The sequence below is a fragment of the Takifugu rubripes genome, chromosome 18, assembly GCF_901000725.2.
Source record: "Takifugu rubripes chromosome 18, fTakRub1.2, whole genome shotgun sequence".
Taxonomy (NCBI): domain Eukaryota; kingdom Metazoa; phylum Chordata; class Actinopteri; order Tetraodontiformes; family Tetraodontidae; genus Takifugu; species Takifugu rubripes.
The window spans coordinates 6,901,236-6,919,756 of NC_042302.1; the positions used below are offsets into that span (position 1 = coordinate 6,901,236).

At 47.3% G+C, this 18,521-nt stretch overlaps 1 protein-coding gene across 4 annotated transcripts in view; it reads right to left on the reverse strand.

Annotated features, from left to right (window-relative positions):
- The window catches only part of grm8a (glutamate receptor, metabotropic 8a), a 124,445-nt gene extending 106,523 nt beyond the window's left edge, over nucleotides 1-17,922 (reverse strand). The window contains exons 1-2 of one of the 4 annotated variants that reach the window (XM_003972901.3): nucleotides 17,466-17,922; nucleotides 13,494-14,266 (exon numbers count right to left, since the gene is read on the reverse strand). In XM_003972901.3, the coding sequence (XP_003972950.1) occupies nucleotides 13,494-14,030 (537 nt within the window). In that variant the 5' untranslated portion in view covers nucleotides 14,031-14,266; nucleotides 17,466-17,922. Of the gene's footprint in view, nucleotides 1-13,493; nucleotides 14,267-16,308; nucleotides 16,389-17,465 lie in introns of those variants that run through there. The other 3 variants (XM_029825746.1, XM_029825744.1, XM_029825745.1) reach the window with 3 other exon arrangements.
- Between the last annotated feature and the right edge of the window lie 599 nt (nucleotides 17,923-18,521).

Genomic DNA, 18,521 nt, shown 5'->3' on the forward strand with positions numbered 1-18,521 from the left:
ATAATCTTTTACCATTTATTTGATTTGCGTTATTCTATTTAAAGCCTAGTGGGCTGCAGTATTTCTCCGCGTAATTAAGCGAGTGCGCATCAAGATTTCTCTTTCACTCTCTTTGTCTGGCCTCTTATTCTGTGTTCCATTCATTTATCATGATCATAAAAATATGTAGATTATTTTAACCTTAAAAGATCTTGCGTTTTTTCTGCCCAAAATACTATGGGATAAATTTAAATTTCGGGTTTGCTTCGGGCTCGGGCCTGCAAATCAAGTAAATTGGTCGGGCTTGGGCTGGGTCGGGCTTTAATGCCCGCGGGCCTGGGTCGGGTCGGGCTGGATTTTTTAGGCCCGATCTTACCTCTAGGCCCAGAGCAGTCGCCCCACCTTGAACATTGAATGGGGGATTTCAGAACTCAATGTATTACAAATGTGATCAGAAACACACACTCACAGACTGGATCTTGATGATATTGCTGAGACATCACTGACTGTGTCAACCAGGCCTTAGCAGCGCCCCACTGAGGAGGACAGAGACAGACTTTCAACAAACACAACTGCATCAGAGCATCAAAAGCAACAAATGAATTATTTCACTGATATCTCCCCTCAGCTTGGTCCCTCTTTGATTTTTGACCAGTGTCACAGATTTTCAGTAACAATCCAATGAAAATAATCCATCGCTCTCTTTATCTGTGCTCAGTTTCTCTGTAATTTACAGGAGATGGAACCTGGGCTGCTGATCTGATTTCTATTTATGGTCAACACGCTGGATCTCGGTGCAGGTTTTTCATCCCCGTTTCTTCCATTTGTGTCTACAGGTGATTTATGGTGAGGTGAGTATGCGTGCTCACCTCCATAGCATCTGTATGCTGATGTATTTCATGCTTGCAGATAAGTTTTGGGTTCAAACTCGGTCCAAAAACCTAAATTTGGACTCAAGTTGCGGCTAATTCCAGTTAAATTCCACAAGCCCAGCAAGGATGTGGCACAGAAAAGACTGGTTTGTAGATAATGAGGTGTTCAGAACATTCATCACGGCTCGTGCAAAGAACCTCTCTCACCTTTATGTGACACTATCGGACTACAGTGTCTTTATCTTGTTTCCAGCAGTGTTTCACATCATTTGTGCCACCACTGATAAAGGTCGTTGACGTGGTTCTGGAAGCAAGAACCACTTGTTGCTGAGGCAACGTGGCTCATGATTTCAATGCGAGTGAAACTTCGCCCCCAGTGATGATCCTTAAGCACCATCAATGAAGCTGCAGATGTGCCGAGAGTGCACGTATCCTCCGCTCAAGCATGCGATCGTGCTCCAAACTCTTCTTTCGGCGCTCAGACCTTGGCGGGAGTCCAGATCCTCTTGGATGGAGCTCATTGAAGGAAGCCAAAGACTTGTCTTGTCTTACCAGTTAAATCCCCAGCGAGGCGCCGAGGGTAACGCGCTTGCCGATTCCTGTACGTTGTTGCGAAAGCTGCTATTTTTATGGAGTCAAAGCAGCAGCGAGCACCTCCTGCCGTCTCGCTCTGTCACCTCATCGGGGGGGGGGGGGTTAATGAAGAGGCCTCAAAGAGATACTGCTAGCATGCGGGAGAAACGAGTGCGGCTGGCTGTGTGATTGTTCCAATCAGGCTAACGTGAATTTAAATTCACACCACTGCAAAATTCCCCAATGTTGTTAATCAGTATTTTTTAATCAAAGATGGTATATAAACACAGCACAAATATGTGAAACGGAGAAAGAGAGACAGTGGGAGAGAGAGAGCGAGATCTTTAAACCCTGAAACAGCTCAGAGCGTCTACTTCGTTATTTATAACAGTCGATGATGCTGCGATTTGTATTTCAGACTTCAAAGTGGAAGATTCCGAAGCGTGTTGCGGAATTCCCCAACTGGGTTTCCCCACAGGGGGACCTGCGACTGTAAAAATCTATAAAGTTGTGGAGAATCCAGGAAGGCGGTTAGCAGAGAGACTTTCGGGCCCTTCGCGGTTTGTTTCCCGTCATCATTGCAGCCATTTTATCCTGGAAATGTGTGACCGAAACGTCCACGAGTGACGCTTCTGGTGTGACCTAAACCGAGGGAGGAAATGACTCCTTTAACACCAGGTGCCTTCAGCAGACCTATTGTGGTTTTAAATGGGTGAAAAGTCTCTCGGCCTCAGGTGTAACTGCTGGTTCGTCCGTCTACCCAAACGAGTATGAGTCAAATCCTGATGGTCAAACAGATTCCAGCCCTCTGACCAGCCAACTGAAGCAGGACGGGAGGATGAACGCACCTTTCTGTTCTGTGTCTTTGCTTTCAGGATGATGACAGGAAACAGATCACAACTAAATGCCATCCTAATTATCACTGCTGTCCCTCCCAAATATCAAAAATATGCCCAAATACCATTGGTCGCGGCTCTCTCTGGCTGCTTCACCCCTCAGCACAAACTGAGAGTCAGCAGCACGTCAAGTGTGTGTGTCTGTGTGAGCGTGTGTGTCGGCCGCTTTTTAAAGGGTATTTTCATAATCTAAACACAATCTTAAAGCGACACTTCTTAAAACCCATTAAAGTGAATTTCCTTTTATAGCATTATTATAGCATTTATTTAGTTCATTATAAAAAAAAAACACGTCACAATTTGAGGCTGAGCAGGTGACGTGCACGTTTACAATTAAAGTTACTTGGGTATTTGAATGTGGCCTCTAAATCATCGCAATGATGAACATCATCTCTGTTTGGTTGCCATTGGATACATCCTCTACGCTCATAGTAACATAAATATCATTTTGGTCGTTATCTTTTCATCCATTATTGGTTTTTATGGTTGGGATTATTGTGTAATTGTGCCAAAATAAGTATTTGAAGATATAAAAAAGGCACATTTGAAGTACACTGGCTACATTTCGATTCAAAATAATTCAATAATTCAATTCTAAATTCAATTTCCCTATGGGGATTAATAAAGTACATCTTAATCTTAATCTTAATATTTCCAAGAGATTGCAGTTTCCAATATGTAGCATCGAAGCTAATGTCCATGAAGTAATTAGCTCTAAAATGTAATATCTTTCTTTTCTCTTCAGACTTTCTTTCTATAAACATCAACATCAGATTAATTTGTGATCACATTTATTTACAGTATAATTGTGGATATTAAAAGTGAGTTTAATATCAGATGTACATAGCTGTTTGTTCTCTGCATCCCTCCTTTCCACAGCCAGACAAACAACAGCCGATCATTTTGAAGGAGTAAAGCGAGACGGGGGTGACGAAAGATGGAGAGAATGAGGGGAAAGAGAGTTGAGAACTGGAGAGGAGTATTAAAAAGAGAGATGGTGATAGATGGCAGAGGAAAGATGTGATGAAACAGTGAGACAGAGAGGGAGAAGAAGAAGCCCTTGAGAGAAAGGGGAGATGATGAAGAGATGTGAGGTGTGGAGGTGAAGTTGAATCCAGGGTGGAAAGAGGTGGAATGATCGAGGGAGGCGCGAGGTCGCTCTCTCCTCCAGCAGTTCTGTGATTACACCAAAATAAACAATTCTATCTTCCTGAGCCTCTGCTCGGGTTTTATTTTGTCCTCCGTGATCCTCAAACATCCTCCACCCTCCTTTTTTGTAGCTTTTCATTCCTTTTTGTGGTCCTCTCCTTATTCTCTCACTTATTTTCAATGCATAATTCAAGCCGAGATCCCAGAGAGACGGGCGTGGCCATTAAAAAAACATGAGGGAAACGGCCCTGCAGCCGTTTCGTGCCACCTCTGAACAGGAGCGCCATCGGCTAGGGTGGCGAGGACGAGGAGGGGAGTGAGGTAAATACAAGGAGGAGGAGCCAGGAAGGAGAGGGAGAGGGTGAAAGGGAGGGTAGGGGAATTACATTTTCATCCTCATTCATTCAGGTGAACTTTCAGGTCACCTTTGTGCTCACCTGTGAATAGAAAACAGGCGCCGGCTGATTCATCGGAGTAATCCATTACAGGAAGGTGGTGGCTCATGGTTTGGATTAGCATGTGCAGCGAACCACAGCTGGAACTTTTCATCAACAGTGTGAAAGTGAAAAGGGCCTTATTGTGACAGCGTAAAATACTTAAATTAAATCAAGAAAATACTCTTTGTGCTCGGTCTAAACTGTCAACCTAATGTCGTTATGGCTGCTAATGCTACATTACCCTCAGTGGTAATTATTACATTATTGGAAAAGTTGGTCAAACAAAGCTGAATTTCAATTAATTGTTTCGAGTTTCACTGTGAAAAAAAAAGGGAAAACTATATCAGGATAACTGGAAAACAAATAATCAGTAGGTCCAGCAATAATTGAAAAACATTAATGTCTTATGTATAGAAATGACCTCTCAAGCATATAACAGTGCCTGATCTCCGTTTCAATATCCATTTATGGCCCAGACCATAAAATCACTGGTGTATATAAAAATTTAGTTGCATCATAACAGCAATGCTTCAAAGTGAAGCATTCAATAACTTTGAAAAATTATTTTCATGCAAAAACAAGATCTGGTACAAGTTCCAGTCTTTCCAAGATGCTAGTTGTTTGCCCAGAGGTCCACATCATCCACCATTGCTGCTACTGCATCTCAATCAGATTTTAAGAAGATGGAGCTCCTCTCTCCATTAACTTCTGAATTTAAAAAGTTCGGCAGTAAACTGGGCGCCTGACAGAATGTGAAATATGTTGCTCTTAACGCAATATGTGGCAGTATAATGAAACACATTAAAAATGCAAAGGTTGGAATATTACCCAATGCAGGAAGGAAATGTACAGAAAGCAGATTATTGCTGACAGGCAGCAGATGTGGATTAAAGGACAAAAATAATTAAATATGGTCTTGTTTTTATGGTTGACCTGAAGAAATCAGATGCTAAGTGACAAAATAAAATAAGACACCAATTCTTTCTTCTAATCTGACGCAGGCACATTCAACATTGGGACAATGTTGTAAATAAGCTCCCATTTCCTGTTTCTATCCTCTTTCACTCAATAAATCAATTCTGAATGATTGCTGAGAGGAAATAAATATGTGTGTGCGCGCTTGTTTGTTTTTCTACCCATGTGGGGACTAAGTGATTTTATTCACTCCTGGGGACGAAACCAACATATGGAATTTTCATGCAATATTTAAATTCATTAAGGGTTTTAATGTTAATTACAGTTATATTTAGGCAATAAATGATTATTTAAAAATTTGTATTTCATACAAATACAGTGTATCAGGTTAATCGAAAAAATTAATGGAGGTCAAAGTAGAAGGCCCCATAAAGATAGATAAACAAACTTAGGTGTGAATACAATTAGATGAAACGGTTATTATATCTACCTTGGCATATACCATGTAGATCTGGTTCATATAGATGAAATCTATTTTAAACATGCACATGTTCCTGTTCCTTCACGTATATTGATTCTGCAGAGATGTCGGCTTCCTGCTAATGTTTTTTCCATGTCTCCTCGCCTTTCTTCCATAAATAATACGTAACGCTATATTAACATGGCCAGAAAGGGCTGCAGTAAACAGGAGGGCCCAGAGCAGAAGAGAATGGAGCAGGCATGGTCAGGGACACAGAAAGGCCAAACTCTTAACCTTATTTCTTCTCTCATCTCTTCCGGCATTGCTGCGAGATGTGAAAACACCTGCAAGCCATCATTTTCCTTGGAGTCCTCCGCTGCTTTCTCAAGGAATTCTTTCCCACTGATGGATATCACACCGGTGCCATCCGTCCTCTTATCCGTCACCTTCATCATCTGGATTTTTTTTTAGAATGCCTCTTGAGATTTTACCAGTTTAATCCAGTAAAGAAACAAGAAGCAAACTCTGAATGAGGTGATTAGGTGACAACACTGACAGGTGGATATGCAAAACCTATAATAAATTTTACTGATGTCATATAAAGTGTAACTTCCTGTCCTTGTTTGGGTTGTGTTTCTTTTAACTTCTCCCAATAAAAATAAACTCTAGCTAGCTCCACGGAACAACATTGGCTTGAACTCCACACCCAGGTGTTCATTCTGACACTTAGGTTAGCACACTTTAATTAAACTGACCATCCTGCTGAGGCGCCTCCACACAGATCAAATCTGGGTAGTTTTATGGCGGCAGATGAAGAAACACCTGGCATCCTCGTATTCTGTTCCAACAGCTGTTTGAAGAGGCGAAGCCCATGTGTTTGGATCAGAGATAGCCTGACGTCTGTAGCCTTCTTATGGTCATTTTTAAACCGCCACTGACTTTCAGACCTGCAGGATGACCCATGTTTACGGCAACACGGTGGCTTCTTGTTCGATGATGGTTCGGAAGAAACGGCTGAAACAATTAGAGGCAGGCTGAGAAATGGGGCGTGTTGGTCTTCACAGGTGAGGTCACTGGGTAAAATAAACCGATACTTATTCTGGATTATTTAGCACAATTTAGCCAATAAGAGTAAGATCCCTGCTTGTTAGATTTCATGAAAACACTCCATCTAAGGGGCGTCAAATCACCGCTGTGAGCCAAAGATAAGATAAATAGCATTCCTCATGCCAGAGCCAACCGCCCGACTTCCTAATTTACACCCGCCTGTTGAACTGTGGTGGTCTGAACCCGCCTGACAGCAGGTATTTGCCGACGACTCTCAGCTTTGTGTTCCAGAAGTCACTTTCCGCTGCCTCAATCTCATTTTCTCTCCTTGTCGAGTTCACTCATCTTAGACGGGAGAATCCATTAGCCCTGACGAGCTTCCGAAGGAAAGTGGTGAAATCGTGCGTGGTGGAAACATTTCATCAGGGAGCCAGAGTTACAATGTAAATCCGTGTTGTAACGACGTCCTGGGTTTGCGTGAGAGTCTGAACTCTGTGATGATTAAACATGCAGCCAACACCCGGAGCAAACGCTATTAACTTCGAACCGATGGGTTATCTCCACGTGTCAGCGATGTTTTTGTTGAAGACGGAAGGATTTCCTAACGGCCGACGTGCTGCGTTATGGAAGCGATAAATGATCGCATGTGTGCGAGTCTGAAAAATCGCAGCTGTTTTACTCCAAAGTTTTCGGCTCAAAAATAATCTTCATCTGCAGCTTCTTCATTGGTCTATAAGGCCGCCTTCACATGTGAATGGTTTGGTCCACTTCAAAGGGACAAGAGTTGGTTCCCTTGGCAGATCTGCTTCATTTCGGGGGGTATCGAAAGCTCACCGGAACTCTGATCCACCGAAAAATGTGGCCCTTCGGTGATTTGCAAGTTTGGTTTCCTGTTTGTTGAGCGTGTGAACCAAAGACAGGAAGTGAACTAAAAAGAGGAAGTGAACTAAATCAGCAAAGTGAACCAAAGTCAAACAGAGATAGGAAGTGAACCAAAGAGAAGAGGACAACTTTTAGTCGTGAAATTGCCCCCATATTCCTCATCCAGTCGAATCCTCGACGACCCTGGTGGGCAATCGCCGACTAAGTCTTCATAAAAATAATCTTGATATAGTTCCGCTGTTCCTACGGAACCATTAATCCTGAACTCCTCCTGACTTTTATGTCACCGCCTGACCAGTTCATCTGGGCTCCAGAGGTGAGCCAGGCTCTCCATCTTTTTGTAGCGCCTCACTTCCCTGCTGCAGCACATCAAAAAGGTGCGCTTTATCCTGCTGCAGAGTGTGGAGCTATTGCCCAAGTTTAATGGCTTCACTTATCCAGGATCAGATCCTTAGTTCGTGCGATGAAAGGAAGAGGGCAGATGGAATCTCCTCTGACTGTAACGCACCATCCCTCCCACAAACACACGCACGGTAAAGCAGACGCTAATAAATCTAAAAGTTAACACAGCCAACAGTTCCATATGAGTCTAATTACTTCTTGTTTGCCAGCATAGAACTTGATTAAAGTTTAAATTACTTTTCCTGACTATCTGATCAAATGCGGCACATCTACTGTAGACAGATGTGACCACAGGGAGATTGGAACCCCCCCCCAACCACCCCACTGGCAACAATTAGCCTTAGATTTATTTCGCAATTTGCTTGATATTTCTTCAGTTTTCAGTGTTTGGCTATTATTGAAACCACGCTCTACTTCCAGTTGACACATTTTCCATGCAAATTAATGTGCATTAAAACCTCCCAACTTTCCCACCACAGTTCAAAGATGTGAAGTTCGGCAGCCAACAAATCCAATTTAGCCGACGTTCACACGTTCCCCATATCCCATATGAGGCAATCATCTCCAGGCAACGCTCGCCATATGAAAGCGATCCATAATTTCAGAAGGACAATTAAGCCTCTGTCACACACTTTGCTCATTATGCCTGCCTTCGTTAGCGGGGGCCGGACGGGCACGCCGCGAACGTCCGTGCGCTAAGTGACCCCGACGTTGCCCCATCCGCTGTTCCAACAGCAGCGGCGTGCACCCACACATGTCCGCACGAGCAAAATCAGCCTTCAGGTCAACACAAAAACCAGAGAAGCTCACTGCAGTCGTGCACTAATGAGTCCTTCTGCCCGCCGCTCTGTGCACGGTTTCATTATGTCGCCCTGTTAATGAAGAACTGCCTCCATAAAAGAAATCAACACCACATCGTCACAATCCAGAGAAAACGGCACAACTCTTGTGCTTCCTTAATCTGTTTTTTCCTCTCGGTTTTGTGTTTTCGTCACAGTTATCACAGAAGAGTTTACATTAGGGGTGCAAAAGACACAAAATATACGCAATTTGATATTAAGCACAACACTAATGTCGAGAAATTAGTGTCAATAACAGCAACATAGTCATTTTGGTGTAATTGCCAAATTTAGTTTGCATCATTTATAGTGCATTAAAATAGAAAATGTGCATATTGTTCATGTGCTGCACCTCTTGAGGAAGAATCTCTACTGCATCATAAGGTTGTTTGATTGCCCTCTGAAGTTACCAAAAACCTCATTAGCGCCAGCAACAGGCTACATTAAAATTTCAACACTTAGCAATTACGAGTTGCGATCAACTGGTTCGTTGTGAGCTGTTTATATCGCCGTTGAGATGCTAATTTCTGGTAGCATGTTTAAAAAATTTTTAAAAAACCTCTTGTTTAAGCTTTACACTAACAACAACCTGACTTTCAAACTGTTGCGGCCGAAGATTTAAAATGTAGGTTACAGGATCGGGTCTCTGCTTTTTGCGGATGATGTGGTCCTGTTGGCGTCATCGGCCCGTGACCTCCAACTATCACTGGATCGGTTCGCCGCCGCATGTGAAGCGGCTGGGATGAAAATCAGCACCTCCAAATCCGAGGCCATGGTTCTCAACCGGAAAAAGGTGGAGTGCCTTCTCCGGGTCAAGGAGGAGATCCTGCCCCAAGTGGAGGAGTTCAAGTACCTCGGGGTCTTGTTCACGAGTGAGGGAAGAATGGAGCAGGAGATCGACAGGCGGATCCGTAGTGGTGAAGAGAGTCGATCTTCGTTCCTACCCTCACCTATGGTCATGAGCTTTGGGTAATGACCGAAAGAACAAGATCACAGGTACAAGCGGCCGAAATGAGCTTCCTCCGTAGGGTGGCTGGGCTCTCCCTTAGAGATAGGGTGAGAAGCTCTGTCATCCGGGAGGAGCTCGGAGTAGAGCCGCTGCTCCTCCGCGTTGAGAGGAGCCAGATGGGGTGGCTTGGGCATCTAGTCAGGATGCCCCCTGGACGCCTCCCTGGTGAGGTGTTCAGGGCATGTCCCTCCGGTAGGAGACCCCCGGGGAGACCCAGGACACGTTGGAGAGACTATGTCTCTCGGCTGGCCTGGGAACGCCTGGGGATCCCTCCGGATGAGCTGGAGGAAGTAGCTGGGGAGAGGGAAGTCTGGGCTTCTCTTCTTAGGTTGCTGCCCCCGCGACCCGACCCCGGATAAGCGGTAGAGGATGGATGGATGGATGGATGGATGGATGGATGGATGGATGGATGGATGGATGGTTACATTCATTGTGTGCTACATCTTTATCCTTGTTTTTTTTCCTATCATTATATCTCCTCCTCACACTCGTCCCATCTCGCCTTCACACTCCCTCCTCTCCATCGGCCGACTTTACTTAATCAGACTATGGGATTAGGATGAGACGACAGACCCAAACTCTCCCCGACCTTGAGAAGAATGGTGAATCTGTTAATAATTGCGTCTGAATTAAATTACCATGTCTCCTGCTAATTGCGTTATAATGCAGCCAGTGTCATCCTCATGCTGAATGGCAAATTGATTTGCAATTCTGGGCCCGTCATCGTTTCCTGAAAAAGGCGATTGTGCGAGTTTATGTGGGCAAAGAAACCCAGACAGACAGACAGGAAAGGCAGCAGCTGAATTATGGAGGCAATGGCGAGGCCCATCTGTGGCTGTTCTTCACGCACGCGCACAGGTGGACGCGTGTGCATATGTAGACGTGCTTTATGGAGATGAGGAGCAGCACAGAGCCCACGCTCTCCCTTTGAAGTACCTGGACATGTAAGAGTTGTGTACCTGACCTTAAAAACTTGATAAAAAAAAAAAAAACAGCAGAGACGCAAATAAGGTTTCCTCTTCAAAGGAATTCCTGTGTGCGTGTGTGTGTGTGCGTGTGTGTGTGTGTGTGTGTGTGCGCACCTAATAGCAGTGTTTTCTAAATTCCCTGCAGGCAAACTCATTCGATTTGTTCTCACCTCGGCTGCCACCTATCAACTCACGAATTGAATTTCATCGTCGGCGTATAGAGCGCGTGTCACAGGGCGGAAGGCGCTTTTTCACTTCATTATAGGATGAAGGAGGAATTTACTGCAGCAGCACACACACACACACACACACACACACACACAGGCACACAGACACACATGTTATCTGTTAGCATTGATGTGATGTTCCTTTTTTGATTTTCTTTTAGGTTCATTAGCCAGAAATTCTCGACCAGGGCAGAAGATACGGGAGCCGAACATATATCGGCAATCCATAACGCCGCTGTAATTACCAACAATGTGCAACCAGGGATCAATACTGAGGGATTTACCATCCGAGGACGAGCGGACACACAGCGGAAGAGAGAGAATGTGACAAAGAGTGCGTCGCTAGCGGATTAGCATTGGACCTTTTGCATTTAAACTTGAAGTTTCTAAAACTGCAGGGCGCCATCTCTCCGGTCGTCAATAGTGTCCTCGTTAATTTGGTCCCCCGCGGACGCAAGGAGCGAGGCGGGCTGAAAACAAAGCGCTGCGTGGAATATACGTCCAACTGCTGTCCCTCCCGACCTCCCCTTAATGCTGGGATGTTGACAGTTTTAAGATGTCTGCAGGTTACACCCCCCTCCGTCTACGGTGAATTCTTTTAGCCAGCTTTGTGCTTTGGGAGAAAATTCGTCCTCGCATGACTGCGAGCGGATCCGTGCGGTACCCTCGCTGGGATTAGCCAAACTTTCATCACTGTTCCGTGCATCTTGTGTCATCCTCTGCTTCCGTCCTGCATCATAACCAGTTTAGGATAAGCTTCAGAGGAGGAACCAGACACAAAAGAAGCACCGGCAATTTTTGTTCCACGTCTCTGTGATAGTCGCCGCACACACAAAGAGACGCAGACGCTGAACGCACACAGAGCGGCGGTTTTCTTGAGGATTTGGAGACGGGAGTTTTTCCGCACAATCTGTTGTTTGGATCTCTTTTGTCTACTTCCAGATTACAAAGACATTGCCTGAGCCCTGCTTACTTTCCAGGCTGCTGGTGTTGAGTGGGTGAATAGCTGTGACTGGCACTGTCAGATTAACTCATTTGAAAAGACATATGTTTATTGCTGTGACTGTGTGTGTGTGTGTGTGTGTTTTCTCTAAACTATTTTCAGGCTGTAAGGCACGCTGCATTATTCATGATAAACCATGCAGAGAAAGCTACAGCCGTGTTTCATGTGATACCGATGCCACAGGCCTCACGTTGATGTGATAACACACACACACATACTCATTATGTAGCCCGTACAGAACACACACCTGTATTTTTGTCTTTGTATCGTTGTAAGGTCCCTCAGTGAAATTAGAGGTTTAGCCAAAATGCCCTCAAAAGTCCTCACTTTGCTTGTGAAAGGCAGATTCTTGTTCTTATGTGGTTTGTACAAGATTGCGTGCTTGTATTTTTGTGAGGACTCTCACTGGCATATGAAGACCAGACAAAAAGTCCTCACTTTGCTAGTAAAATGAGAAATGTGGTCCTCATTAAGTAACTTGTACATGAGCACGTTTGTTTGTCTTGATAAGTTCCCTCAATAAAATACAAGTTCAAGCCAAGAAGTCCTGACTTTACTTGTGAAACGGGTACTCTGGTCCTCGCAATTTAGCATGTACAAGAACACACACACACACACACACACGTGTAAGAATTGACTCCCATACAATCCTTGACCCACTTACCCCCCTCTCTAATATATCAATATACCCGTGATTCATTCCAGCACTGACAAACAATACACACATGTGTGTAGACAGACACACAATATGCTGAATCGCATTAGGGAAATGAGAACACGCTGCTGCCGAGCCAGAAACACACTCTGCTCGAGCGCTGTGACAGATCCCGGCATAAATCATCTATAGTTGCTGTTGTTGTTTAATGTGCAAATCCTCCATTTCAAAGCACAAGCTGGCTGTTAACAAGTTTGTTTAAATGCACTTAAATCTGTAGGCACACTCAACTGCGGGGATTTTACACACACACACACACACACACACACACACACACACAAAGAAAAGCATGAGGAGGTGCAGAGAGAGTTTTGCCGCAAGCACTCACACAAAATGAGGGAGTGGGATGGCAGCAATAATCATACAGATCAGCTTTGTTTGTCTAATAATGCAGAAAACACCTCGATGAATCTTCCGCGGTGAACGTTGGAGCACACACACACACACACACACACACACACACACACACACACACACACACACGCGCGCGCGCACGCGCATGGCAAACATAGTGTGTTGACAGATTTCAGCAGTAATTGATACTCATGTTTGGCAGCCATTTTTATTTGGCCCAGCTACGAGCCAGAGATGATCTAAGCGCTGTCGGACTAATCCAACCGCAAGACGGGATAACAAAACTTCGGGACTCTGAAAGCGCAGACACACACGAGAATACCAGAAACTAACCCTCACAGTGGCAAGTAAACCCCCAAAAAACTACGGCTACATTTTAATTAGCCATCACCGAGAGCCGGCCGACGACGCGTGAGAGCGGGGCTGTTGTGGCAGACAGATTTTCCCCGCTTCCACGGATGAGCAAAGCGGCTGGACCTTGGGATACAGACGTAGCCGTCTCGCACTGATGCTATCATCTGGAGTAACAACTGGGATTAGCAACAACAGTTGCTAATCCCATCAGGAGCGGAGCGTAGCCATCAGTAGCTCCGTTTTTATGCTACCAGACAACTAAAATCAACATGAAACCCACGTCAGCACGAGGCGAATGACCATAAATGACAAGGCGAGGATATGCGATTACAACATCCGACCACCAGGGGGCGACATAGCCAAACAGTCGAGGAGTGTGACAGCAGGAAGAGGGTCAGAAGTTCAGCCTTACCTTAAAGAGGCGTAGGATGTTGGCCACCATGATGGACACGGAGCTGGCCGCGGCTCCAATCACGCCAACGATTTTATCCGGCTTGGTGAAGATGGGCGGGTCTCCGTTAGCGCACCGGACGTCAGAGCCATCCCTCTCGATCAGGGCCTGCACGAACGTCAGGGACTGCTCCAGAGCGTACGTGTCCCTGGAGCAGGTATCCAAGATTCGGGCCCCCAGCGTGATGTTGGGCAGCAGCTCGGGGTCCTTGTTGATCAGGTCGATGGCGAACATCATGGCCTCCAGGCGGTGAATGCCCTTTTCCTTCTTCAGCTCGCCGCAGGGGGTGCCGCGGTCGCCCCTCGAGTGCACGGGAAATAATCCGCCGAGGATGATGTCACCGTCCAGTCGGATGGAATGGGCGTACTCTGGTGCCGCCTGGGGGTCAATCGGGATCCTCTGAGGGGAGGTGACAGGAAGGAGCCAAGTGTAGGATGAGGCCACAAACATAAAGATGGCGGACTGCCGGTAAAAATTCAGGTTCCACTGTGGCTCCATGGCGGCGGGAATCTTGGAGAGCGCTTCCAGAACGGTATTCCAAATCGGAGGAGTGAGCTACACGAGGCAGAAAAGTCGCGTCTTCCTCCTGGTCAGAAAAGGCTGGGGTAGAGGTCCCCGAGGGCGGAGCTAGCCGAGCCCCATGAGCGAATCCTGCTCCAGGAGAGGCGGCGTGAACGTGGTCGTACCTCTGGATTTGGGATCCTGTAATCCACAAGTCACATCTTCTGCAGAGCCTGTCGGCGAGAGACAGAGAGAGAGGACGTCTGAGTAGTGTGAGGCGAATATCGAGCTGCTGCAGGGGTGTGTGTGTGTGTGTGGGGGGGGTCCACCTGGTGAGAAACCTGCTCCAGGCAAGTGTGGAGCGGAGCGTACCAAAAATGAGCCACAAACACACACACATCACCACACAATTACACTGGAACAGGCCAACAAGGAGCTCTTAACTGACATTTTACCATGGAAAACAAAAAGTGGGCGAGAAAACACACATACACACCGATGAGTGGAACAGCTGCTGAAATGACAGCAGAGAACCTTGGCAGGCTCCTCGGGCTATTCGCACAGAGGTGCCGACTACCTGCTGCTGCGGTGGAGCGGAAGGAAGACACAGTGAGCGTCGGGGATGAGGAGGGAGACAGACAAAAGGGGGGGGGGGGGGGGGGGAGACAAAAGGGGGGAGAGAGGAGAGGAAAGAGGCAGCATAGGGGGCGAATACAGAGAAGGGTGCCCGTGAGCAAGAGCGTCGCATCGCTGAAGCACCCGCCGCTTCTGCTGCAGCCAAATGAAGGCGTTACTTCCCGTGCTCCTTGCACACGCACGCACGCACACACACACACACACACACACACACACACACACACACACACACACACACACAACAGGTAGACCCGATGACGAAGGCTGCATCCTGGGCCGCAAATTGTTGTCCAACTTTCCTGAATGCGATGAAAAAGAGTGACCGTTAATGCACGTTTAGCTAGCACAGCTTGTAGCGACCAGCTCTTTGGTTTCCAGGTCAGACTTCTGATACAAATCTTTAATATAGATGTCCTGCTTCCCTCAATCAGCGCACGTTTTTTCCATCGAGGTGGCCTTTTTAATGCGATTTTGCGCATTAATTAGGACGAGATAAGAATGAATATCCTAAAGTGAGGCGACTGTGATATTTGAGGTCGTTACATTTGCTTTCCTCTCTATTTAATAAGCAGCCACACGGGCGCTCGACCGCCAAGGCTAGCGCCTAGTTAGCCTCGCCTCGGGAGAAAAAGATGACCTGAAACAAAGTCTTCATATGGCCAGAATTCATCCAATAATTAAGCTCATTTGAGAGCCTCGGGCTCCCCTCAATAAATATCTTTGCCGTTTCCCACTCGCGGATGATAAATGCATACATGAGCGGGCGATACGGTTAAGGTTAGGCTCGCGGTAACGCCATCAACATTTATTAGGCTCAGAACGTCTCCGCAGGTGTTGCAGGGGTAATTATCGAGTGTAGGAATTTCAAAATGCAGGCAGTGTTGCAGCGGCTCGCTACATGTGCGCTAGCATGTTGCTGTAGCTACATGCTAAGTTGTCGATAAACCCGGGAAAAATCCAAAAATCCCTCCTGAGGAAATAAATTCTTCCGTTTCTCACCTGAAAGTTCGGATCATATTAATTATTAAGCTGGATAAATTCAAAAGGTAAAACGGTTTTGTCATCATGCATCGTTATGAGCTCTAACGAGGATCCCTCTTAAATTAGCTTGACTCCCATCATCTCAGCGGGGGGGGACCAGCCTGGGCTACACATGCACGTTAAATATCACTCGTGCTAACTTCCGACGCCGCGGAAACGCGCGCGTTTCTTCCTCCCGAGTCGCCCTCTCGATGCGCGAATCCATTTATAAGTCGATTCTGTCCCAATTAATCCTTCGGTTTCTCTCCACTCAAAATAGAATCAGGTCAAAACCACAGACACAAACCGGCTCGACGTGATTAAAGCCCTTCCTCCGTAACATATAGCTTAGCCAGCGCGCTACACTCCCAAACAGTGTTTATCCAACGTTTTAGGTTCCAGGCTCCACTTGGCCCCGACACAGAGAGCGTCCGTCTCTCCGGCTGTTATTAAAAACACTGATTAAACAATTATTACTGGCATCTAATTACAGCCCAATAACAACTGGCAGAGTTTAGATCTCCTCAAACGCGACCTGGAGGAGGCCTTTAATTAAGGAGAGAAGTAGTGATTAATTCAGGACGCGAGTGCAGATGTTCGGAAAGAGACAGAAAATTACAAGATCGGGGTCGTGGGGGGGGGTCTGGTGCCAGAGTCCAGACCTCGGGGGCTCCTTAAAGGCGCCGAGTCCTGAAGTGATCGATTCTGAGGCCGCGGGAGCGCCGGTGGAAACTTCGGCGCCACGATTTGGTTCCTTTTCCGACATCAAATCTGACGTTTTAACCGCAGCCTCCGTTTCAGACTTTAGCTCTCAACATTTTTTGATGCAAAGGTTTGGAATTAAACGACCCAAAGTGGGCGTTTGCTTTCTCAAATTCACGTAAAAAAAAAAAAAAAAAAAAAAAAAAAAAGAATTTGAAGAATGGAACCCGCAACCCTGCCCACGGACGAGTCGGGGTAAATGTGCGTTAATTAGCAGTTCAGGCTAATTAAACAGGGAAAATATTTTAATTTTCGACGACACCGAAAATGCTTCTTCGCATGGGGGGGGGGGGCTCAAAGGGGAACTGATGCACTCAAGTCCTGCTCAGGTACAAGGAAGGTCAAACCCCCCCCCCCCCCCCCGCTTTAGAGCTCGGACCGCTCCCCCATCCACACTCCATCTCTCCGGATTCTCCATGGCTGCCCCCTTCCCCCCCCCCCCCCCCAACCCCTTCGCCTTCCGCAGCCCCCCCCCCCCCCCCCCGGGACGCGTGATGCTCTTCTCAGAAAGTGATACCTCTGGTGCCCCCCCCCCCTCCTCAAGTAGGTGGTTTTTTAGACTCTCCTGTTGCAGCACCCCCTTAATCTGCTCTCATCCTCTCCACAATGGGAGAATCAGGAGTGCTCCTCTCTCTCCATCATCTTTTCTCTATTCGCATTTCAATTTAAAACAAAAAAAGCAGCTTATGGAACGAGACGTGCGTGATGGAATCGTGGAGCCCACAGGTTGAACCGAATCAAGCACGAGCCGGATCAAAGTCTATGGGTGGATGCGCGCACATGCACTGATGGAAGTCTGGAGGCAGCATCATCCAGAGAGTGTCAGGCGACAAAAGCTCAGATTCTTCCCCAATATTGTGTCACTCAGACAGTTAGAAAGCCCCGCTGCTGGGGGGGGGGTGGGGGTGGGGGGGGTGAACGTCAATGGAGGAATGAAGGAGAGCAAAGTGAGGCGAAACCCAGCCGCGGACGGAAAGAGGCAGCGCGGAGATGGAGCCACAATGTTGGAGGTACCTCGGGAAATTCAGCGGATGCGACGCGGGGCGAAGACGCGCCGTCCCTCCAGCCGAGCGCGCGGAGCCCGCTGCGTCCCTGCCCGCCTCGGGGAACTTCCTTGCGGAGCTCAGCAGTTTTATTCCACTCTCCTCCTCCAAGAACCACCACCGGGTGCGGGGGGGGGGGGGGGATAGATAATTCACCGGGAATGTTTTTAATTCCTGTCGAAAAAGAAATAAAAATAACAAAAACCTGGGAAATGGTCGCGGGGTCCGCGGAGCCGCGATGAAGAAGTGGAGGAACCGCAATTAGGGCGCGCGCAGGTGACGATGTGGAGGCAGCCTGGAAATGAAGTCGATCCTCGAGGAGGCGCGAGGAGGGGGGCGGGGGGCGCGCGGGGACGCAGTGGAGGAATTCACGCGCGGGATCCGTCGGTCAGTGATGCCGCTGTAAAACCCACCTGATTCCTCCTCTCGCGGCTGCGCGTGCTTCACCCGTTTTTTCTTTCTTATTTAAAAAAAAAAGGGGGGGGGAAAAAGAGGAAGTCCTCTCGCGCACACGCGCCTTCCCAGATCCTCCCCTCCTGTCGGTGCCGAAGGGGACAGCGCGCGAAACAGCCAACACTCACGCGCCACCGACTCAAGCGCCATCGCCCCCACGCGCGCGCACACGCATTATAATTAACGAACGGACGACCCCGCAGTTGCGTGACACCCAGCAGATCCTGCGCATTCAGTCAAGTTTATGACCGATCAATCGGATCGATCACTGCTACAATAACGGACTTTGGTTATTTTAACGCATTAATAAGTCATCAAAAGACGCGCTCGCGCCGCACTCTTAATTGCCCCAACTTCGATCTCTATCCGCGGCGCTCATTGATCCCGCAGCGGCGCGCGGAATCAAGCACAGATGGGAGGGATGCTCTCCGCGAGCCGCGCGGGGGGAGAACCGGGAGATCCGGACGGACCCGCGTGTTTTGGTGACCTGGCACGAGGCGGGCGAGCGCAACCCGGTCAAGCGTTGGTGCGGGCGGCGACAGGACGCGGTGCGATGCTGCCATCTAGTGGGGAG